Source organism: Adiantum capillus-veneris, chromosome 10 (assembly GCF_014529385.1).
Source record: "Adiantum capillus-veneris isolate H3 chromosome 10, ASM1452938v2, whole genome shotgun sequence".
Classification (NCBI taxonomy): domain Eukaryota; kingdom Viridiplantae; phylum Streptophyta; class Polypodiopsida; order Polypodiales; family Pteridaceae; genus Adiantum; species Adiantum capillus-veneris.
In genome coordinates, this window is record NC_140940.1 from 53,414,915 (window position 1) to 53,438,769 (window position 23,855).

The 23,855-nt window shown below is 46.3% G+C and overlaps 1 protein-coding gene across 1 annotated transcript in view; it reads left to right on the forward strand.

Moving 5' to 3' along the window:
• Positions 1-23,855, forward strand: part of NOF1 (U3 small nucleolar RNA-associated protein) — a 195,449-nt gene that overhangs the window by 112,801 nt on the left and 58,793 nt on the right. The window contains exons 9-12 of the mRNA XM_086521310.1: positions 310-390; positions 14,012-14,178; positions 19,471-19,543; positions 19,727-19,786. Coding sequence (XP_086377436.1) covers positions 310-390; positions 14,012-14,178; positions 19,471-19,543; positions 19,727-19,786 — 381 coding nt within the window. The remainder of the gene's footprint in view (positions 1-309; positions 391-14,011; positions 14,179-19,470; positions 19,544-19,726; positions 19,787-23,855) is intronic.

Sequence of the window (23,855 nt, forward strand, 5' to 3'; positions counted from 1 at the left end):
GATCTTGGTACATAATACATTGAATAGAACAACTAAATCTTTATCATACACTTCCAAATAGCAGCTGCCAAGATCTCTTTTTTAGGCTCCTTAATCAGCTGCTGGTAACCATAATGCTAGGTCTTTGATCAACTGTTTGCATTGCATATCGACAGAGTTTGCTGCCAAAATGTCACTATTTGTATCATTTAGGCAATAATGGGCTAAGTAGATGTCATGCATTTGCTGAAACAAGCCAGTGTGATTAACGCTTTTAGAGCTTTTGCCAGTTTTCTAATTCTAATATGATGTGAGAATGAAAATTTACAGGTGCTTATCTTGCTTCCACTGCGTAGTATGGCACTGAGGTTGGTTAAAAGATTACTGGATATGGTCCCTGCTGCCCATAAGGTTTGCTTCTTTGTAATGTATTTCATTTCAAGCAGCAACCTTTTCTTGTTTAAAGTCATGCTTCAGTATTTTAGAATGCATATGTTAAATCAAGATGGAAAAAAATCGATTTATTGACATGGAAATAGATATAGTGATAGATAGTAGCTAACAAAAGTAGCTGCCTGTTAGTTAGCTATAAAGAGAGATGCATTACTTCAGCGTGGGACAGAGCTGGTAAACTGATTCATATGTATCTGGCCTGCGTAGCCTGAGCCATCGCTCTAATTCAATTGTATAGCTCTCGTTTGAAAATCACTGCCACTCCCCGTGAGCCCTTTGAGGTTCCTTGTCTCGTGGTGGGGCCTGTCTGCCATGATCAGTCCTCGTCATTGGTCCTCAGCACAGATAGTGCATTGAGTATCTGCTGTTCACTATGGAGTAGTCTCATCGGCGGCAATCTGGTGCTGGTGACGCATGAGCCTCTCAGGTTTGACTCTGGTAAGCCGCTCCATTGGCGGGGAATCCCACTGGGTCACCATCGGCAGCTATCAAATGGCTTTTACTTTTGATCATTGGATGTGAGTTTGTTCTTCATCATGGATTCTGATGGGGTACACTTAGCTCTGTTTATAGTTCAATGGCCACATTAGAGGTATGTTGTTTGGTTTGTAAAGCAGCGGGAGAAAGGCTGTCAGTGCAGTAGCTTTTGGACTACCTCAGGGCTACTTTCTTGTGTCACCTATTCCAAGGATTGTGATTGTCTCTCCTTTGGGAGAGGTTGCTACAGTGTTTAGTTTGAGACATTGGATGGGCTAGTCTAGCATTGGCATAGAGTCCCTCAGCCTCAGCAGAGCTTATTGCTATCTATACGAATGGAGGCAGGAGATGCATCTAGCTAGTCTCCGCGAGGGTCTAGCGGTTACAGCCAGGTTTTCAAGTCTATACACGCCCACTTAGATTAATTCACTCCTCTCTCTTTAAGAATCCGCCACGGTTCATATTCATGGAAGTGACATACAGCAAAGAGTATGTTTTATTGTTGTCAGGACACTATTTTGTATGCGGTAAGAGTACAACATATGGCAGTTGGATGCACTAGGAGCATAGAGCATCTGGAGTAGAGACAACACATATTGTCTTAGGAGATCCAGAGAAGTATTGTCTTGTACTAGGAGCTCAGAGGCTGAGAGGGTTACAAGGAAAGAAGCAAAGAAGCGGAAGAGAAGGCAGTAAATGCAGACAAAAGCTCCGCCAGATGCATAAGTCTATCTGTGGGAGGTTGGTTCTTGGGCACGGTCTATTGGGGGTTCTCTTGTGTATGCGATTAGGAAAGCCATCTAGGGCTTGTGTATGCAATAGTGATGCTAGTTGTGTAGTGATAGTAGCCATAGGTGCCATGGGATCCATACGTAGGTGGCCTTCACGTACTCTATAGTCATATATATTCTCCAGATCCCATATGAAATAGATGGTGATAAGGGGGGTGTCAATATTGTGGGGGTAGAGAGTCACTGTTGAGATTTTGAGAGAGAGGGCTAGTATGTATGATCATTTGATTGGACGTGGCTGGTAGTTTTAAGTTTCAAGGGAACCCATAACGTAGCCCACATCTGTGTAACCTGTCCTAGCGTGCCCCTGGTGTGGAAAGCATGTTAGTCCTCCTGATCTTGGCCATTGCTCCATCTCATCATATGTATAAGATGATGTCCTAACCCCCAACTCTAAGAGGTGGTGTCTATAGTGTCAATTGTTTGTAGTGTCAACTCTAAGAGGTGGTGTCTATAGTCTCAACTCTACGAGGTGGTGTCAAGTGTCTGTCCCTGAGTCTCCGAGGTGTGGATAGCCCCCCCTCCCCTGCATCTCCTCTATTTGTAGCATCTCCACGGCCTCATAGTCATATATCTCACCTTGTCTACTTTGTGTGTGAGCGTTGAAGTCGCCCATAAGGAAGCCCTTGCCCATGATGTACTAGTAAGGTATCTTCTTAGGTAAGCATGTGGATGTGGGGGACTATGAAGGATGTGACTAAAGTAGTAGCGTCAAGGAATCCCATGACGTAGTGCATTGTGTCGCTTGTCCTCGGGTGGTCCTTTGTGTGAAAGCATGTCAGTTCTCTTGATCCCGGTCACTGTTCCATCCCATCCTATATATAAGATGGTGGTGTGCCCCCCAACTCGAAGAGGCTGTGTCCACAGTGTCCTCTATCTGGCCTCGAGTCTCTGAGGTGTGGGTAGCCCCTCTACCTTGCATCTCCTCTATTTGTAGAATCTCCACGTTCTCATCGTTATATATCTCAACCTTTTTCCATCTCCTCGTGTAATCATGCGAATGGTGATGGCTCTTCTCCTTGTCCTCTCTAGTCTCCTTGTCTATGATAGCATTTGATTTTACAATCATTGGCTCGATAGGCTGCATTCTTTTGCTATTTCATTTATCTCTTCCTAGGTGGCTAGAGGGCGTTTCCATATGGTGCCACAAGTTGGGCTTACCCTAACAATTGCCCCCTTAAGCCAAACTTGGGGTTTTACAAAGACTTCATCTTGGGCCCCATTAGAGGGGGTCCCTTAAGTTGGTAAAACTTCTTTTGCTGCTTCTTTCAGGGTTTAGGCCCCTCGGTCGGGATCTGCAGGTTGGCTCTGTTCTTGAGTGGCTTGACACATCAGCAGTTTGTGACAGCACGCTTAAATTGCAATGCTTATGATGTGTGTGCTTACCATAGTGGGCGGTCTTACCATGAGGACTCCTTCGGGTAGTGTCTAGAATCCTTGCTCATGTGCATAGCGCCTTCATGTGCATGCATTACGATTGGAGCGTGCTTGTGTTCTTGAAAGGTCATGCTTGAATGCTTTGAAGTTCTCCTCGTGTTAACTTCTTGTTGCTCTACGAAGTTTGCGCCTTGGTGTGTAGAGACAAGGCCTTAGTGCCACTTTGGTAGTGAAAATAGGGCTTTAGAGCCTAAAATAGCACAACAAGCGAGAGTGACTTGATGTTCTTGATCGTGAGAACAAGGGCTTACAAAAACAGGGAGTGGAGTGAAAAATTTAAGGTTTCCTGAATGTGAACTTCATATACGGCCAAGAAACCTTTACAGGCTATTGCTGAGCAGGTGCGGGCAACTATTTGCTAAAGATGACGAGGGAGATGACGATGAGCTGGGCCACCAAAAGCAATGCAAGCACATGAGCTGCATTGAGTGAAGCCAGTGGGTGGTGGATAGGAGGCTAGTTGAGGGCTGCCGGTAAGCAAGGGATGAGACGTCGTGCAGTAACCGATTGAGGCCGAGCAACGCATATAATGGTAGAGCAGTAAATGGTGACGCTTCAAGCTCCAAGTGATAACAAGAGCGAGGTTGCAACAGTGCAGCTTGTGATGGCAATCAAGTAGGGACCCTTGACAATTTGCAAATGGGGCACGTGCAACGAATTTGTGATGATGTTGATTGTCGTGTTGCAGTCAACATCGACAACCACAAGAAATCGCAATAGCAGATTAGCAAAGATATCGGATGGTGTGAGATTGGTCGAGAAGCTAGGCGAAAAGTACACATACACACATCCAAAAAAGCGCCGTTAGTGAGCTCGGCTATGGTGGATGAAGCCTTAAGCTCACCATGATGCTAGGATTACGGTTAGAGCAATGGAAATTAGGGTTAGAGTTAAGCCAAGGTCAAGAGCATAAAGCAAGAGAGTATAGACACAATGATAAAAATTCAAAGTGCAATTGATTGATTAGATAATTGCCTCTAATATAGGCTTAGTGCTTTACAATCACTGGCCTAGGTGGCTAGAGGGCATTCCCATATGGTGCCACAAGTTGGGCTTACCCTAACAACAATGTGGTTTCCAATTCCTCTCTCATGCAAGTTATGGTCGAAACAAAGAATCTTGAGAATGTGGATGTAGAGGAGTTAAAGGAATGGGAGCGATGTTCCAAGAACGCCGTTATTCGTGGATTTCTCGAAGAGAAGTAAAAAAAAGCAAAAGAAGAAGATAATTTTAGCGTGGTACGAAACTATCCCAAGAGACACCTCTTTCTATGGTTTATGGGACACATGGGACACATATAGTGGGTAAGCAAGGAGCTCCTCGCTCGGGAGAACGGCCAATTGTTTGCACCATGCCGGATGAGACAAAGCGAAAGATTATTCTTAATAATAGTTGGATTTACTTGAGAGATACAAAATGTTTTGTAAATGAGATGCACTATTATGCAACAAAATGTGCATATGAAAGCATATAAGGATATGAGTAAGAAAAACAAGGACATGTCTCATGAAGAAAACATGTCCACGGAGGAACCAAGTCCCTTGAGCAAATACAAACATGTGATCTGTTAGGCCGAGTGACAATTAAAAGTATGCTTTTGGAATTGCAATGGATACTACAATGCATAAAGGATGAATGGGTTGAAGAATTACAATGTACATTCATTGATGTGGTCAAAGAATCTTAAGCAACAATGGGGGGAAGGAGAGGTAGCATGTATGATTAAGAAAGAATTGGGAGATTTTATATCAATTAAAAGATGACAAGCACAAACGTTATATATGGATGAAAAGTATGACACCAAAAGGAGCACCCATTTTTGTAGCCGGTTGCGACATCGCTCTTCATGATTCTTCCTTTTATGCTTGCATGGGTAGATGTTGATTTAGAGGAGGACATTGCCTATTTTAAAGGAAAAGGTGACGCTATTGTCTTTTGGGATATGAATACGAATAATTGCGGAAAGTTACTTGTATAATCATACTTCAATGGATGAGAAAGAGAGGGATCACTATGGAAAGTTATTTCTATATATGTTAACTAGCACGGGTACGCTCATTGGCAATGGTGTATCTTTATGGAGTGGAATCGATGGATTTACATGTAGAAAACACAATGGAGATAGTGTGATTGACTATATGCTACTCTTCGAAGCCATTATGTATCGCATAAAGAGTTTTGCGTTCGACCAATAGATCCACAATCAGACTATCGGACCTTATGTATTGACCTTACATGTGGAGAAAGAACTAGGAATGAAAATCGCAATCAAAGTGAAAAAAAGTTATCTCTTTGTATGGATTTCAAACGGATACCAATGCATATTGAAATTATTGAGCAAAAGTTATGGATGACAAAGCTCCAATATGACGCACCATTGAAAACTAAATGGGAAGCTTTCAAGAAAGTTGTTTGTTCTTCACTCGAAGGATGCTTTGTTATAAGTATATCCATGGTATCAACAAATGTAGATTACGCAAAGGTGGTTTGATAAAGAGTGTCAACTTGCTCAAAAGTGCTCGATAAAACTAGATGCAACTCTGGACAAAGATAACTAAAGTCATTTGTATACATACAAGGCATTGATTCAAAAGAAGAGAAGAAAGTGGGAAGTCGAGTATCAATTTTTTCAAGTCTAAGAAAAAGCACGTGTATTCGGAAGATTTCGGAGAAACTTGAAGGGCAAGCGGGTTGAGAGTTTTGGTAACTTGAGCCTTATGGATATGCACACACATTGTTGGAAACTATGTGAGCAACTAAATGCCGCAAAGATGCCATTGTATGGTTCCCTTTCATGTATGCCCTCTTTTTTTACTATTAAGGATGTGCGCGGTGGGCTTGAGAAGTCGGCTACTCACAAAGTGGGAGATCTTCAAAGTATCAAGCCAGAAATGGTTAAATGAATAGGAGATTTTACACATGATTGGATGTGTGATATGTTCAACCTTGCACTTCAACATTGTATGCCTTGGTGATTGGAGCGCTAATTGGGTTAAGCCTTTGCATAAAGGAGAGGATGCAAAGAATGTAAATAACTGCCGGACTATAATGACTGCGTCTCTTATGGCAAAGTCGTTTTGGTGTATAATGGAGATAAAATTGAGTGATTGGGATGAAAAGAATCGCAAGCATGCATAAGGACAATTGGGTTTCTGTCGACGTCTTAGCATCATTGACCTTCTTGGTACTCTTCGTGTTCGCATGGAGGAAAGTTGGTTGAAAGGAAAGCGATTGTATTGTTGCTTTGTGGACTTCAAGAAAGCCTTTGATACGATTCCACATAATAGATTCCACATAACAATTTGTGAAAAAAGATAGAAGAACTCCAAGTGCCAAGTGATTTTATGCTTGCGGTTTATCGAATCTATGAGAAGGTGATTTGTCGATTGCATATGGGAAGAGATAATTTTTTGCAAGTACTATTGGGGTTAAACAAGGATGTCCGTTGTCACCAACTCTCTTTGATCTATGCATTGATCAATTGGAACAAATGGTACTTGAATTTATACAACAAGAAGGCATTGAAGAAATTACTATTTGCAATGCGGTAATCATGCTTTCATTGTATGCAGAAGATATAGTGCTTCTATCACACTTTAGAGGATGCAAAAAAGCTTATGGTTGTTCTTGAGAACTTTTTCTTGCATAATGGGTTGATTGTGAATGAATCCAAAACAAAGGCTATGCTTGTGAAAACCAATCGTAAGGAGAAGCCATGCATTATGTACAACAATGAGATACTTGAAGTTGTTGAAAGCTTTAAGTACCTTTGCGTTGAGATTCCGGCCAATGACAAGTGGCATGATGTGCTATGCATAGTTTTGAAGCTAGGAAGAGAGCGTATACTATGCATTTGAGAATATGTGTAATATGGGGATGTCAAATGTTGGGTTCTCAAGAAGTACCCTTTTCCCACATTGGTGACACCGGTTCTTCTTTATAGAATTGAAGTGTGGGGCGGGATTATCTCAAAGTCTACTCGGAAAGAAGTACCATTGGTGACACCGGTTCTTCTTTATGGAATTGAAGTGTGGGGCGGGAGCATCTCAAAGTCTACTTGGAAATAGTTTGAGAATGTCCAAAAACGTTTTTTTACAAACTTTCTCTAAGTTAAGACACAAACACCATATATGCTTCCACTTCTTGAGTCAAGATCTCTTCCAATTGAGGTTATGGGCATGGAAAGGGTTGTGGAGTACATGATAAAGATGCGTCACCTCCCCTCACATCGATTCCTATAATTGCATGGAAAGCTAGCAAAAAAGTCCAAAAGATGCATAAAAACAAGATTTTGAGCATGGGATGGATGCAAGACTTAAAGAAGTGGTTTGGGAGATGGGATGCATGACACTTGCTACATGATGCCTCAATAGACTCCCAAGTGAATGAAGCTTTTCTACAATGCCAATGTAATACGGTTTGAGAGGAATCCGGTGGGTCGCGCTTCATACATTACACCACCCATGTTGCCCCTAACTACAAAACCATATTGTTTTGCGAAAGAGGAAACCGTACTCACCCTTATATGCGTGAGTCTATCTTCTTATCGACCATACGCACTATTGCAGTGATTCGACTTAGCTTCCACTCCCTTCGATGCAAAATAGGGCATTGGGGCAATGGAGAAGAGTCAAATGGACTATGCACATTATGCTCATTGCAAGTTCGAGAGTCTGAGGGGCACACACTACTAGAGTACTCAGCTTTTTCTCACATCCGAACTTGCTTCCCTCACATTTTTGGCCATGACTTAGACCTACACACTTTCCTCTCCTAGCCACAGTGTGGGCTCTCTATTGCGAATTGCGACTCATTACCACAATCCTAGAGCATCGAGAATTACTTATTGGCCACATACATACTATATCACATGTAACTTTTTTACTCCGAGAAAATGATCCTTCCATTAGTGAAAAAAACTGCCCATAGGGCTAAAACCACCTCTACTAGAGAGGGCTACATCAAAAGCATGGGGAGACTCTCCCAGTGAGTAAACAAAAATATGTATATTGAGGGATAAATCACAAAATGGGAGGAGGAAAGAGCCACAGAGGTGGACGGTAGTGCCCTTGGACCAAGGTGAAGAAAGGCCTTGGGCGCCAGAGTCGCAGGAAAGCCTCTCTGCGCTCTCTCATGCGGTCGGAGCTGCCCTGAAGTCTCTCAAAGTGATCCCTGAGAGTGTGAATTAGCTTCAACCATAAGTCACGAACAAGCTCTGCTAGTGGGACAGGGCGAGCCTCGAAGACGCGGAAGCAACAGGCCTGCCAAATGAACCAGAGCGTGAGGCCACAGACGAGCTCCCAAGACACTTCTCTCTCATTGCACCACTCCTCAGGGGTAAGCTCTGTGGCAGGCTAAAGTGTAGGTTGACCCTCCTGAATCACTATCATCTTGCTGGTGCAGGCTAGCTCAAAATGAAGTGCAGGCTCCGTAATGGACTAGGCTGCAACACCCTAATTATACAGTCGTGCTATGGAAAGAACTGGCATTAGCCGAAGAACCCGAAGCTCAACCTGCTGTGCCATGGGACAATCTCACAGAAAGTGACGTTGACTCTCCAAAGGATGGTCACAAGCTGCATAGGCTGCCGAAAAGCCACTGTGTACTAGCCAACTCCCAATTGCTGTAGCTCTGTGTGCAACTAGCCATTGGAACAAAGTGACTCTCCTCGGTTTCCTGTCTCTAGAGGGGTGAGCCGATCAACTGGTAAAGCCTCTGTAATATTGCGGCACGTGCTCTGCACCCCCCTCATGCCTTGTAGGATGTTCTGTGTGTCCTCAGACAAACTTGAAACTGAAGCCAATTGCCGAGAGTACGGGCTGGACCCTCTACCATGGGACCCCAACAAACATGAGGCCTACTATCAACCAGGTGGCCTCTCTGAGTGCTAACCATGGGGTTTCAAACAAGCGATTGTCTCAGATTCTCAAGCACTCCTCCGTGCAAGTGGGTTGATGCTGCTCCAGGCCACTCCTCAGATGCTCCCAAGACCTAAGTAGGCTTGCAACAAACCGATCCTCAAACCTCCTGCTCATATCAACTCTACGCATCTCGATAAAGATCCACCTGATGGAAGGGCTCCAAGGGCCTCTTGCATGAGGGACTCAAGCTCGAAGCCGATGAAGCAACAACTCCTTCTAGGGCTTCTCTCTTGGAAGTAGTCTTCGGACCACGAACTTCCCAAGAAGGGCTCCGCTCTGTTGTGCTGGGTCTATGATCCCCAGCCCCCCTGAGAACATGGTAAGGTTATGACTTGCCAGGCTACTTTGGCCCGGGCTAACTGGCTGTCGCGCCCTGATCAAAGAGAATTTGTGATTAGCCTCTCCAGCTGGTTGATACAAGAGCTCAAGAAGATCCAACAAGATGTATAGTAGCCAACAACACTTGGTTGGCCAGTACAACTCTGGCTACCAGAGAGAGCCGTACCAAGCTCCAATACAGCAACTTCCTCCTAATGGATAGGAGGAGCGGAGCAGTCTACCGCTAAGGGGACAAGTCAAGCCAACCTGACAACCCAGATAATGAATTCGAGTCCATGGGGGAATCCATTTCAAATTCTCACCCGACGACCAATCAAGCGTAGGAGCACTGCCAACCCACAAAGCTGTCTTCCTCTAGTTGATCATTGCTCTTGATGCGCAACAAAACACCTCAAGAGCCTGCTCACACTTGTGCATATTGGCATTCTCACCCTCCAAGTACAAGGCTGAGTCGTTAGCAAACTCAACGTCAAGTAGCTCGTCTCCCCTAATAGAGCGCTCTAGACCACGCAAGCCCTCCTGTTGCGAAGTCAAAAATCTGTTTATCGCCTCATCATAGAATAGAAAGAGGAAGGGGGCTAGAGGGAAACCTTGCCTGACCGAACGTGTGAGCATGAAGCGTTGCCTTCTGCCCCCTGCCAAGAGCACCTGACTGTGCATACGCCTATACAGAATTGACACTTCTCTAATCCAAGCATCTGAGAAACCCATCCTGCGTAGAGTGCCCCCCAAGAAGGCCCAATCAACTTTGTCGTAGGCCTTCTCAAAATTGAGGAGTATCACCTGATCCTCTCCTCGGAGACGCACGAGGGTAGACGCCTCCTAAAAAGTGAAGATGTTCTCAAGGATACTACGCTCCTTGACAAAACCTGTCTGGGTCTCATATATAATGCTTTCTATAAGTAGCTGAATCTCAAGCTCAAAGCCTTTGCTAGAATTTTGTAGGTTGAGTTGAGAATGGTGATGGGTCAGCACTGTCGAATCTTTTCCAAGGAGCCTCCTACCTTGGGAATAAGGTAAATTAAGCCCTCACTCATGATGTCAGGCATCTCTCCAGTGTGCAAGATGTACTAAAATGCATTGCAAAGATCTGAACCAAGCAAGTCCCAGTACTCCAAGGGAGCCTCCCCTGGACAACTACCTCTGCGGAGTGCTATGAGGGCCTCATGGAGCTCCTCTAGCTAGAGGGGAAGCTCTAGTTTCTGACACATCTCCTTAGTAACAAGACAAGGCATCTGTGCCCAAATTTGCTCTCTATATGCATCTTGACGCTCTGACTAAATCACGGTAAAAGTCAGTAGCAACTGCACGCATATCCTCCGGCTCTGAAGCAACTCACCGATTGGGTCTCCTCAACTTGCTGATAGTGTTGTTTGCATGGTGAGGCCCCACCATCTCAAAGAACTCCCCACTAACTCTGTCACCCACCTGTGTCCATTGAGATGCCTGTCGATGGAAGGCAAACTCATGGCGCCGCTCCTCTATGCTAGCGAGCTCTTGTCGAGCCTACTGCATTTTCTCCTCCAACCCAGGACTATTTGGATGATGCTTTTGCATTCCATGCAAGGAAACAATACCTCTTTGGAGACGCTTCTCCTCCTCCCTGGCTACAGCCAAGCGAGTTGCAGACTCCTGGAGGAAGAAGCGACTAAGCTTAGCTAGTCTAGAGGCCACTCTATCAGCAGGGGTGTCTTGCATGTCCAAGCTCTCTGTCCAAAGGGCCACCACTCGCTCTCTAAGCTCTGAATCCAGCAAGATTCTCTCTGGGATGTGCAACATCGTACCCCCTCTCTGCCTGTCTGTCACAGTGCTCTCTAAGCTCTGGATTCAACAAGATTCTCTCTGGGATGTGCAACATCGTACCCCCTCTCCTCTGTGTGTGTCACAGTGAGAATCATTGGCGCATGGTCGGAAAAAGTAGTTCCTACCAGAATGCAAAGAGATCCCCCCATGTCACAAATGTGGTCACTGAGGTAGAAGCGATCTATTCGAGATAGATTCACTCCTCCTACTTTGCGGTCAGAGCGAGAGAAAGACAAGGGCCTTAGAAAGCTTGAATACTACCAAACATCAGAAACCCTCAAGGTGATACATAGACGCTCCCAAGCTGCCAACCCAGCCCCGTGCATAGTAGGATGGCTACCTCCAATCCTGTCAAAGGGGTCCATTAACATGTTGAAGGCTCCCTTAACACACCATTGAAGCCCATGAGGCAACTCGGAACCTGCATAGTAATCCATTGAGTCCTGCCTGGCACAATAATACCTCTACCTACAATGGCGTGTTGGCATGAGTCCCCAATAGTCATACATCCCCCTCCCTGGATACCACCAGGTCCAAATGCAGATGACCAAAATGTCTCATAGCGACAACGTAAAATTTGACCACACCGTCTAATGCGGCTCTCACAGAGATGATGCTCTTGAAGCATAAGAACATCAATCTGACCACCCACAAGGCATCGTTGAAGCTTTTGACGCGACCGACCCCCTGGCGCTGAAACTGGGGCCGTCCTAATCCGTGCACATTCCAGAGACAATCCTCATGGTGTAAGTGAGAAAACCGATGTTGCAACAACAACCAGCTGTCTTCGAGGCCGGCTTGGATGGGGAGTAATCCGCATCCCAGGGACCCCGAGATAGGCGTGACTGTAAAAACTGTCCAACCCAAGACCAAGAAGAGCGTGTCGTCCGTCGGGCCTTCTTTGTCCAGGAGGTGGGATGGGGGGAGGTGGAGGCGATGGAGGTCAGGGGGGTTGGGGTAAAGCTGAGGTGGAGGGTGAAACTATGGCTTCGTCTTGCTGTGAAGGTTCAAAACGGTTCCCTATGGGAAACTATTGCGGCTGGCCTGATATAAGACGATCACCAAGGGGGCCGAACTGGCGTGGTGGTCCCTGGCGGCGACGACCACGGACACTGCCATCCCTTCTCTGCCTCGGCACCTGGCTTGGAGGAGGATCCTCTTGAGCTCCCCAAGTCTCTGTCTGCTGTGTCTAGCCAGCCTTGGGAGGTTGGGTCTGTGTCTGTACTGAAGGTCTTGGCCGTGGACTGGCCTTTGCTAGATGGCCCATCTATTGACAAATAAAGCACTGGTTCGCGAGGCCCGAGTACTCCACAGTCTGGCGAAGCCAACCACTACTCACCCGAGGTAGTAGAACATTCTTCGGGAGGGTGTGGGCGTCACAATTTAGAATGCGTACTGTAGGTATGCCAGTTGCCTTCACAACTACAGAAGCTGCCATGCGAGGTGTCTCCAGGACGGTCCCAATCTCTGAATCAATCCTGGAAAGGAACGGGAGGTACTCTCTCCTCACGCCTTGAAAGCAGACTGAGATGGGAAGGTCTACCTCCTCAACGAGAACATCGGTAGCCAGATCAAATCCATGGGCCACTGCAAAAACTGAGCTGCCAAAACTGAGCTCTAGCTGCTTGGTTGGCTAAGGGGCTCATCGCAATGACCTTGGGATGTCATCTCAGAAGACTCAAACTCTATCTAAGAGTAGCCGCGCCCAAACGTCGATGATCTTGCCCACCTCTGCTAAAAGGCGGGCTTGGAGGAGATCTCGCACCTGCTCTCTGCTAGGTCTGATGCCGAAAATTTTGCAGATAAGAAAGGTGGCCTAAAGGCGCTCCACCTCTGCCTCTATGCTCGCTTGCTCTGTCGGCGAAAGAGCAAGTTGGATGGTGGGTTCCGTGGGGTCGGGCGAGGGGGCTTCCGTCGAGTCCCTCTGTGGTGGAGTAGAATCCTCTATCTGTGTCTGCTGCTACGACGGGGAATTGAGGACGAGCGTAAGCGCGAGAGAGGACGCCAAGGTGTGGTCGAAAGATGGCAACCCTGCCCTGAGCAAACAAGGGGCAGGGGATGGGGAGGCGGGTTGCGGGGCGAAAAAGGAAAGAGGGGGGTTGGTTGGGCCGGGTGCTGGCGGGCAGGGCCAGCGCGCTGATGGCGATAAGGGTGCACAGGATGGGCAGCGAGCAGAAGCAAGTGTCCCGGGGTATACCATCATATTCGTATTGCTCGAGAATTCAGCAGTTGACACAGTCAGAGGCTCAGTCCTTACTGTGGATGGTTTAACAGGAGGGCAGCAGGAGATATTGAAGTCTATTTTTTGGACCTGAAAAACGAAACTGCAGTTCTGAGGCAAAACACATCACCCAATTTGTTTTCAGGCTGGGCGCTTAGGCTAGGAATGAGGTACGCACATGCTAGCTGTCATGTATCCACATGGTTTTGCAGTCATGTATCTATGGCAGTTTTACTTGCTCATGCCCATGTTAAAGTTTCTCCTCTTCACCCACTCATGCATGGGTTTCACCACATGCCACAAAGTAGGGTGAAGTATCTCTAGCTTGAAGGAGAACTGGAATAGCTGGAAGGGACACTTAATCTTAGGACCCACAACCTCTGTTTTTTTCAGACTAGGTTCGAATTTCCCTGTTTGCCTGTTAGGACAGCTGTTCAAGTTCGCTTATACTGTGGCACCGATGTGTTATTGGGTTTGTGAAAGCTCACTTTGTCTGTTGTTGGTTGATAACTTTGCATCATTGTTTCTGTGGTCATTTTATCTACATGTCATGCCATAGCAGTTGACGTCAATAGGTACATCTTCTTCAGGGTACTACTGAGCATAAAGAACGATTCTTTGACGAATTTGGTGCAGAAGATGACGGTTCTGATGAGGACGCAGCTGAAAAGGCAAAGTCGACAAAGCCAACAGATTTCAATGCATTATTTAGGGGTAACAATGATGATCATTTCCGAATAGGAATGAAGTTTACAAGGTGTGCATGCCTTCTTCCAAATGTATTCTTTTTCGAAAAAAGTATTTAGGTTACAACTCCATTTGCTTGTATCTACTATATGAGACAGGTTTGTGCATTTTTCGCTAGGGCCATTGCTTTCTTTTGCCAATCCAATTTTGGATGACATGGTCTTCTCTTTACTGCAGCCAATAGTGACAATATATATGTTCATTGTCTCTCGCTTCTGTTTACTCAGCGAGAGTCTGTAGAGGCCATTTTGGTTATTGATGTGTCTTTGTGGCCTGGGGGTGTCTCTCCCTTGTCTGTTTTTTCTCACATATTGGGAGTTTCTACAAGATTCTTGTAGCAGGCTACAATGTCATAGGACATGACAGCAGTTACAGTTGGCCTTGGGTTCACACTCGGTGGACTCTCGCGTGGGCTGTGATACTAGTCGTGGTGGATAGAGGGAGTGGTGATCGAGAGGACATCGTGGCTAGTTCACCTTCCGTTATGTCCGGATCTAGTCTATGACATTGTCGGGATGGGTGTCCAGTGTTAGGGCGGACGTAGTGTGAACAGGCAAGTATGGCAAAGGCCTCATTTGCAGTTATTGACCCCCATTGGCAGAGAACTAGAGGTTAGCCGGCGAGACTAGGAGTGCACGAGGTCACCTCGAGGAGGTGAGGCCAGGTGGTATGGAACGCCGAGTCTTATAGGTGCACGCCGAGGACGCAGGCCCTAGCAAGGGGGTGCTACCAGATGGTGGCTATGGTCGGTGGTTCTTTCAACGGTTTCCATAGGCGGTCCGTGTAGCCGGGAGATCCTTCCTCGAGTTCGTTTCATGTATCAAAGTCGGCTTGGCTGCAGGAAGGACCACTCCTTGGGGTATCTTCATTTACAAGAAATGGCTTTTGGGCTCTCTATCTACCTCATCTTTTGTAACCTGCTCACTGATCATCTCCAAATCTTCATGGATGACTTCTCGACATTCTCTGGCGCTCAATGCTCCACCCCCATTGAGAATTTGGAGGAGCATCTATCTCAGCTCTCGGCAATATTTCTCAAGTGTAGGGAGGCGCAACTTAAGATCAATCCAAACAAATGTCACTTCTTGGTCACTCAAGGTACGCTTTTAGGTCATGTGGTGTTAGCTAAAGGTTTAGGTCCTAACGTTGATAAGATAGTGGCCATTCTGAGGTTGCCCCCACCAATCAACCCCAAAGGTGTAGACCATACAAGCTATCATCGCATGTTCATTTGTATGTATGAAAATGTTTCCTAGCCCTGGACACATCTGATCAATGCTGCTGTCCCATTTCTTTGGTCCAAAGCCCTTTCAGTGGTTCAAAGCTGAGGCCCAAGCTTTTGTCTATTTGAAGAAGCGTCTAACCGAGGCTCCTATTCGAGTTGCCCGGATTGGTCCCTCACTTTTCTTGTGCTACTGATGCTAGTCAGCACTGTCTTGACTTGGCCTAGCAAAGAATTCAACCTTGATCGCCTGATAGTCGTCTGCTCACTATGTTTATGCACTACAAAAATTTCGCCATTCTTTAATGGGTATGCACTTTGCAATTATCACTGACCATCTTTGTTATCTGCTAAATAAGCCCCAAGTAGTATGCCGGGTTTGGAAGTCTACTTCTATTCCAGTAGTTTGACTTCTTCAACACGACAAGAATCATGTCATGACTTACCACCTCTCTCGTGTGGATGCCGGTGAAGAACCCATAGGAGTTGAGGATGACTTCCCAGATAGCAATCTATCCAAGGTAGACACAACCCCCGGATGGTATGTGATGTTTTCCGTTTGCTTTTCTGCTGGTCTATACCTTGCTAATGTCGCTCCTCTCCGGAACGGTGAGTGGTCTTGTGGTGGGCAACCTTTAGCAGGCTATAGTGTCACAAGACATGGACATCAATTACAGCTGGCCTTGGATTCGCACTTGGTAGACTTTCGCTTGGGCTGGATACTAGTAGTCCAGGAAACGTGTTGACAGAGGGAGTGGTGGCCAAGAGGACACCGTGGCCAATTCACCGCCACCACTGTTTGGAGATACGTGTAGCTTTGTTGTCAAAGATATTTGGGTAAGCCGTTGGTTGCTCTTTATGTTTTGTATATATGCTCAGTTGGTGGGTATTGGGACATTCATGAGTCATTTGCGTCTAGAGTCTTGGGTCTTGGGTCTAGCACTCGCACACCTGCACTCTCCCTGTGCAGTGGGAGCCTCGACACCCACATTGTACTCGTGAGTCTTGGGCTTGGAGTTGACTGTGCTGCCAGCCAGAATCTGTATCGGCTTTATGAGTATAAGCGAGCTTCCATTTGGTTTGGAGTCTGCTGATGTGTCATTCTGAGTATAGTCTTGCTTCATTTCATATTGCTCTACAGTGTTTGTTCTGTGTGTGGAGTGAAATTTCTTGCATATTGCATTGAGGAGCACCCCCAATAGAGAGCCCGACATAGATTTCCTCCTACACTTCTTTACTTCGTGGCTTGCGGCCTTGCAGTATATTTTTCCTTTGTCTTTGAGAAACTTCTGCGACCACTTTGTCTGTCAATTTTAATGACCAGATGCATTGCCCCTTGTTATTCGACCTCTGTGTCCTAGGGCACAAAAGAGCTTGCAGTTGGAGGTATCCCAGTGTGGATCAGCAGCCTTATGTATTCATGGGATTCATGGAACTTTATATTAGTACTTGGAATATAATAGTTTGCACACTACTAGAGCAAGTAGTCCACTATTGAGACATGTCCGGCATAGAGTGTTGTTGGGGATGTGGATATTTTGCTAGTGGACGATAATTTGCACAAGTTACCCGTGGCACATTCCACCATTGTGGGAAGCTTCTTCCGTTTCATACACTTGTTGGGAGTCATCGCAGTGGCGATGTATATCTGTGGGGTCCCACCTGCTATTTAGGTCTTCTATTGAGTGGTGATGTATTGGCTGGTGTTATGTCTCTCTATGCTGATTGATTACCTGGAACCAGCTTGTGGACGCATTTTGGTTTGTGGTTTGTGGCGATTTCATTAATGCAGAGTTTGAGGATAGTTGGCGAGCTAGCACGTTCCCCTCCCTCACTTTGATTTCCACTTATACAGGATGTACAGGATGCTTGGCTTGTACCCTCCTTTGCTCGCACCCCCTCAATCATCGCGTTATATCAGGGTTTCAACCGCTAGCATGGGCGCTTACTTGAGAGACTGGATTATTTTAAAGCAGGCAATTGGGTATGATCAAATGGGGCCAATTTAGCTAGGCCAGGCAGTGGCCTTCGTGCTCATTCATTTCTCTCAGTCTTCTCGGGGCTCATAAATGCCATGTTTGATTTTTTTGATGACAGTCCCTCAGGGGAGCCACATGGCATTTGGCATGCCGATGTACACTCCACTGTGAATCCTGGGTGTAGACGTGGTACATGTATTTCCTTCTACTGCATCTAGCATGGATTGCTGAGAGCGACCGGGTGCAGAGATTTGGAGAGAGGTTACTCTTGGATCTATTCTGAGATTGGTTAGCAATTATGTTAGGATGCTTTCATAGGGGAGAGAGAGAGCTCGAGCGCTCCTTTCCTTCCAACTTTCCTCATAACAAGAGCTCTTTGGATGGATCACCAATGCAGATTGAGGATCTCTTGTACATTTTTGGGAACACCCCTCAAGAAGTCTAGTTGAGGCCCACAAAGATGTATTTGGTGTTTTGCAGACAAACCCCGACAACATCCTCTCCTTTGCTAGTGACTATGTCTCCCACGTTGATCTTTCTTATTACAAAGCTGAGAGATGCCACCCTAGCTCAACAGGGAGGTCTGTCACGCTCCTTTCCTCAAGTGTAAGTTTTTGGCTTAGATTATCAATGTGTAAATGTGACCAGTTTTGACCCAGATCATTCATGCTTCTTAGCAGGCTTTGTCTAGGATCAATCTTGGACAATATTTTCCTTTCTATTAGGCCTTCGAGCGGGGCAGACAGTCACTCTTTGCTATCTGAATGAAGCTTTGTAACCTGGGATTTTTGTGGGCTCTGATCCCCCTGGCTTGTTGACGGGTCACTCTTGGTGATATGATCCCATGTAGACAGGTAGTGTCTACATTGCCGAAAGACCTGTCTGGCCTGTCCTCTGGTACGCCTTGTCTGAAATGCTCGCTCTAATGCTATACATATAGTTGATAGTGGTGAAATGTCAATATAAGTACCTACGTGCAAATATGTGTGTAGGCTTGTATGTATGTATGTATGTATGTATGCATGTGTGGTTTTAGTTGTGTATATTCATAGATTTCCAAGACATTTGATTTGAGTATTTAGTGCATGTGTGCATATGTTTAGCTACCATACTTTTGTTCTGTATAATGGATATGGAATATGTCAACCTTCATGTATGTGTGCACGTACGGATGTACGTATGAATGCAGATGGTTATCTGAACTTATACGACTAGTTAGTGTGTGTGTGTGTGTGTGTACAAAAAAAAAGAGAGAGTGTGTGTGTATGTGTTTGTGTGCTGGCTCCTCGATCATCTCTTTATCTGGGAAAAAGGTACATTGCCATTTGCAGTCATCTTCTTGGCTAGCGGAACACTGCAATATGGTATGGAATATGAATAAATGTACTACTTGGTGGTGCAATAAAGTCATGAAAGTGTGGCATGCTAAACTTACCCTGAAACAGCAATTGTTTATGTGGAGATGTATCATTGGGGTTCTCCCAACTAGCAAATTTCTTTGCTCCAGAGGAATGGCTTCCTTGCGATGTGTTCGTTGTGGTGCCGGCATTAGAACTATTCCACATTTATTGTTGTATTTTCCTCATACGCATCGGTTTGTGAATTACATCTTTACATGTCTTCGCACTCGTTTCCCTGGGATACCTTTTGGTCGATATTTCTGGCTTTTTAGAGTGCTTCCGCCATTGCTTCGCCCATATGCATACTGGTTGGATTGGGTTAGATTCTGGGTGCTTTGGACAGTTTGGAGAGCACATAATTTCTCATGTTTCAGCAGGTTCAGGTGGATTATGTATTCCTCTTCAAAACCTCTCTTCGACAATCTCTTAAATTTGCCCATGACTTGGATGAGCTCTTCTCCCTTCATTACGAACTCTACTTTGACTATTTCTGATTTACCGCATGTAATGTTTTCTATGGGTTTCCTCGTTTTGAGGTTCCCATTAGTAATTCAATCTAGGGCATTACTAAATTTATTAAAAAATGTGTGTGTGTGTGTGGCTGGCAGTTAGCTACGGTGAAATCGGTAATGAAATCAGTTCGTTTCTAGATGTCCTTCTCTTTTGAATGAGTTAATTATTTTTGTCTTCTACCTGTACAGGAAGAGTGTCAAACTTTATTCTGATTTCTATTCTTCAGATTTGATTGTGGCGTCTCCACTGGGTTTGATCACGGTAAGAAATTTCTATGCTCCTGTTGAATTGTGTCTTTGGATTGTCATTCAATTTATGAACATTTTTTATTTGGTTTCGCTGTATGGTGTTTATTTGACCTTTTTACAATTCTATGCCAGTAACTGATGGATAGAAGAAGCTGATGTCTTTTGTGCTTGGTTGCACTTGCTTTTGTTTTGAAAGAGGATTGGAGAAGCACAGCAGGAGAAAGATAAAGACGTTGATTTTCTTTCTTCAATTGAGGTAGGAAATGATCACATGATTTTTTTGCATCTTGCTGTGAACTCCAATCAGACTTTGTGTTTGATTTTGTCCTATTGATGTGATTGGCAATGTAACTCAAATTCAGAACGGTCAAGTTTTGCGTCAGGCACAGAATACAAGCTGGTATTGCCGCTAAATCGTTTACATACCTTTGAGCCAAGAGGAAAACATCCATGCGTGTTTTCTGTTTTCTTTTGTGAAGGCATAATGGCGTGTTCTTCTTGGTGGTAATTTGTAAACTTAGTAAATGTCGGAGCACAACAAACATGCAGTTTATGTTGGGGAATGTGCATGAACACGCCTTGTTATATCTCTTTTAGTGTATGGTGGAGACATGAGGTGTTTTCTCTTAGCGTTTGACATCCCTCTGAATTCGTCCATGTGGGTTGTATCTTCGAGGGAGTGAGGACTGTTTTGTGTCTGTGCCCGCTTGAGTGAGGTGCATATATATATATATATATATATATATGTATATATATATATATATATGTATATATATATATATGTATATATATATATATATGTATATATATATATATATATATATATATATATATATATATAGAGAGAGAGAGAGAGAGAGAGAGAGAGAGAGAGAGAGAGAGAAAGAAAGAAAGAAAGATTTTTAACGTCTATGCCAGGCCGAAATCGGCCTATGAGACAAATCAAATGTACATGGTGTGTATGTCATCCGTCTATCGGAAAGACAAATGAAACAAAATTAATACAAAACTGAACTGAATGTAGGTAGTGGAGTATCTGAGGAGGGATGGAGCTCTATCTCTTGGGGTATATGCATGTCTGTATGCTCAAGGTAGTACAATCATGAGAATGCATCAAGCTATCTAGCTCCATCCTGTACTAATGGGGGGATGTAAGATGTGGTACATGGGTGGGTCTGGTGCCAAGGCTACCCGGATGAAAGCTGTCGGGTCGGCCCTCATCTGAGCCACTCGCTCCTCAGTGGCACGGCGCTCCCGGGCTCGGATCTCCTCGATCTGTCGGTGGTGGGAGCTCGCGCCCCTGTAGCCTGTGACTCGTGGTCGTCGTCTAGCTCGGTTCACCTCCGCCTGTGGGAGTGTCACTCCCCTCTGAGTGTCTGGTGAGGGGGGGGCGGAAATCCTCTGAAAGAAGTGTGTGAGCTGCGACTGTCTCCCCTCTGTCTGTGTAGCTGTGTGTGGCTGTAGTAGTGTGTCCCGATGGCTCTGTATCTCTAGTAAGAAACGTCCGAGCTGTCTCTGATCTCGAGATTCCATGATCTCTCGGAGAGTGGGCTGTCCTTTGAATAAGGCCTCATACCTGCCTCTGATCTCAGTGTATGCTCTGCATCTACATACAAAGTGCTCCTCACTCTCCACCTCCTCTGTGCAGGCTCTGCAGATTCGCTCCTCCCTGGGAACACCAGTATGTCTCCCGATCTCAATCTCTAACCTGTGTGAAGCCACTCTCAGCTGACCAATCGCCACCTGTGAGCTATGTGGCATATATGTGTCCATGTAGCGTGGTCTCTGTATGAACCCCCCAGACAATATGGTGAGAAACTGGTCTCTGTAATCTGACATCCTCGTCCCCAAGCCAGGTGCCTCCCAGACTCTCCTAGTGTATAGTTGCCACAGATCCTGTCTCAATACCAAGTTCCTCTCACTGCGAGAGAGGTGAACATATGGTGAGTGGGGGTCGTACTGGAATGGTGGTAGGCTCTCCATGTCAAGACCGTGTCCCTCAAACCATGCTCTGACCTGTGAGTACCATGCTCTCTCATGCCCATTCTCTGATAGCTGTATAGCTGCCTCAAATGCTCTACGGGTAAGTCTGTCAGGAGGTAGCTCTCTCATGCTCTGGATGAAGCAAACTGTCTGGAATAGTGCTCTACAACCATAGGTGGTGTGGTGAGCTCGGCTCTAATAATGTCATGTGGCACTGTCTTCTTGCTGCGGAGCAAGCGTGAGATCATATATACCTGTGGTCTCTCAAGCTGTGTCCACTGGTCAGCTGTCAATCCTAGTGCCCATACTGCCGCCGAGTACATCAAGGCAGGGGTGACTAAGGTGTCGAAAAGCCACCCCTTCGTGCGGGGCTCCTGAAAGTGTGCCTGGTGGCACCTCCGCTCTAGCATGGCCAGAGCTGCATATCCTCGGGTGAGCCTGTCAACAGCAGCCTGCCTCATAGTGAAGGGTCCTGGTAGGCTGGTGAATGTGATGCCAAGGTAGACATAGGAGGTGACTACATCAACCTGTCCTCCTGCTGCTGTGAAGGTGGCGGCGCTCCTCACTGCACTAGATGTGTGAAAGATCATAACCTTGGTTTTGCCAAGGTTCACAGTCAACCCCCTGTGTGTGCTGAATTCGTCCAAGGCCTCAAGATGGCGTTGCAAGCCCTCGGGTGACTCTGAAATCAACACAATATCATCAGCATATAACATGATGTGGACCGGAGTACCTTCCAAGTCGCTCCCCTCGCCCCCTGCTCGCAGTATGTAGTCGGAGATCTCGTCGATGTATAGCCCAAAGAGTGTCGGGGAGAGTGGGCATCCTTGCTTAACACCAATGGTGCTAGCAATGGTCTCTGAAAGACTGCCTGGGCAACGAACCCGACCCGTCACCCTCTCATAGAGAGCATATATGGCCCAAATCATCTCTGTTGGTACCCCAATGCTGTGAAGGCGCTAGAAGAGTCTCTCGCGTGGGACTGTGTCAAAGGCCTTGCGGAAGTCCACAAAGCAGCAGTAAAGCCTCTTCTTCCGTGCCTTTGCCCCATCAATGAGGCAGCGCAGAACGAAGATGTGGTCAATGGTGGAGAAAGCTCGTCTGAAACCTGCCTGGCCTGGAGCTCGTAAACCCTCGATCTCTGCGTAGCAGCTGAGCTGTGCCTCAAGTACTGCTCCATATAGCTTGGCCATGGTGTGGCCAATCATGATAGTCCTGTAGTTCCCTGGGTCCAGGGTGTCGCCAGATTTGTGGATAGGCACTATGGTGTGCTGTGTCCACTCCTCTGGGAAGCCCTCCCCTATAGCCCGGTTGAAGACATGTGCAATCAACGGGGCTATAGTGGAGGCCGCATAAATGATGTGCTCACTCTGTAATCCAGTATGGTCAGCTGATCGTCTTTGCTGCATGCGGCGTATGGCCCTCTCTACCATCTTTGCTGTAAAGAAGGAGGAGCACGTGGGGCGTGGCTCGTGTGGTTGTGGGATAGGAGGCTGCCCTGGCACTTCATAAAGTCGCTCTGCATAATCATGCCATATCTGTGGATCCTCAATAGCTGTAGTCGGACGTGGCTCGCGCAGGGTGCGCCATGCCGTCGTGCTATCCATGCTCATGAATAGGCGGTATAGCTTAAGCTCCTGTGCCTCTTCGAATGCTCGCCGCTTTTGGCGTGTCAGCGTCTTCATATGCCGTCTGGCCTCTCTCTGTGATCTCTCCTAAGGCTCGCCGTGCACGGAGGCGTCGGTATAGCTCTCTGCACTCATCATCATACCAGCGGTTCTGAGGCATAGTCCCGGGGGGGGGGAGTGCGTCCTGTGTGAGTGGTGTGTGGAAAAGAGCTAATAGCTGAAGTGTGGAGAACGGAAGAGATATGTGATGTGAGAACTGAGAGTGGTGTGGATGGGTGGAGGAGGCATAGGCCATGTTCGACCTTGGCCGAGTAAATAGAGGCTAGCTCATGTGTGAAATGGATGGTGGTGTGTGGAGTGTGTGTTGTGGAGCTGTGTGGGGTGGTATCTCCGGTGATGGAGAAAGAGAGGTATGTGTGGTCGGCTCCGATGGGTATGGGTGGAATGGTGAAGGATGTGATAAGGTGTGTAGCCTCCCTGGGTCCCAGAATATAGTCGACTGTACTCCCCCCTCCTTCTGCAACTCCATGTGGCATACAAGTCAGGCCCCCTGAGGTGGGCCACTGGACCATCCCATTATAAATAACGAGACGGTGCTGGGAGCCAAGTCGAAGTAGATGTCGTCCGTAGGCTGTGACTGGAGCTCTGTCTGATGTATCTCTCATAGTAGCCTCCTCATCTAGAGTGTGTAGTGCTTCTGGGTCCTCATGGTCA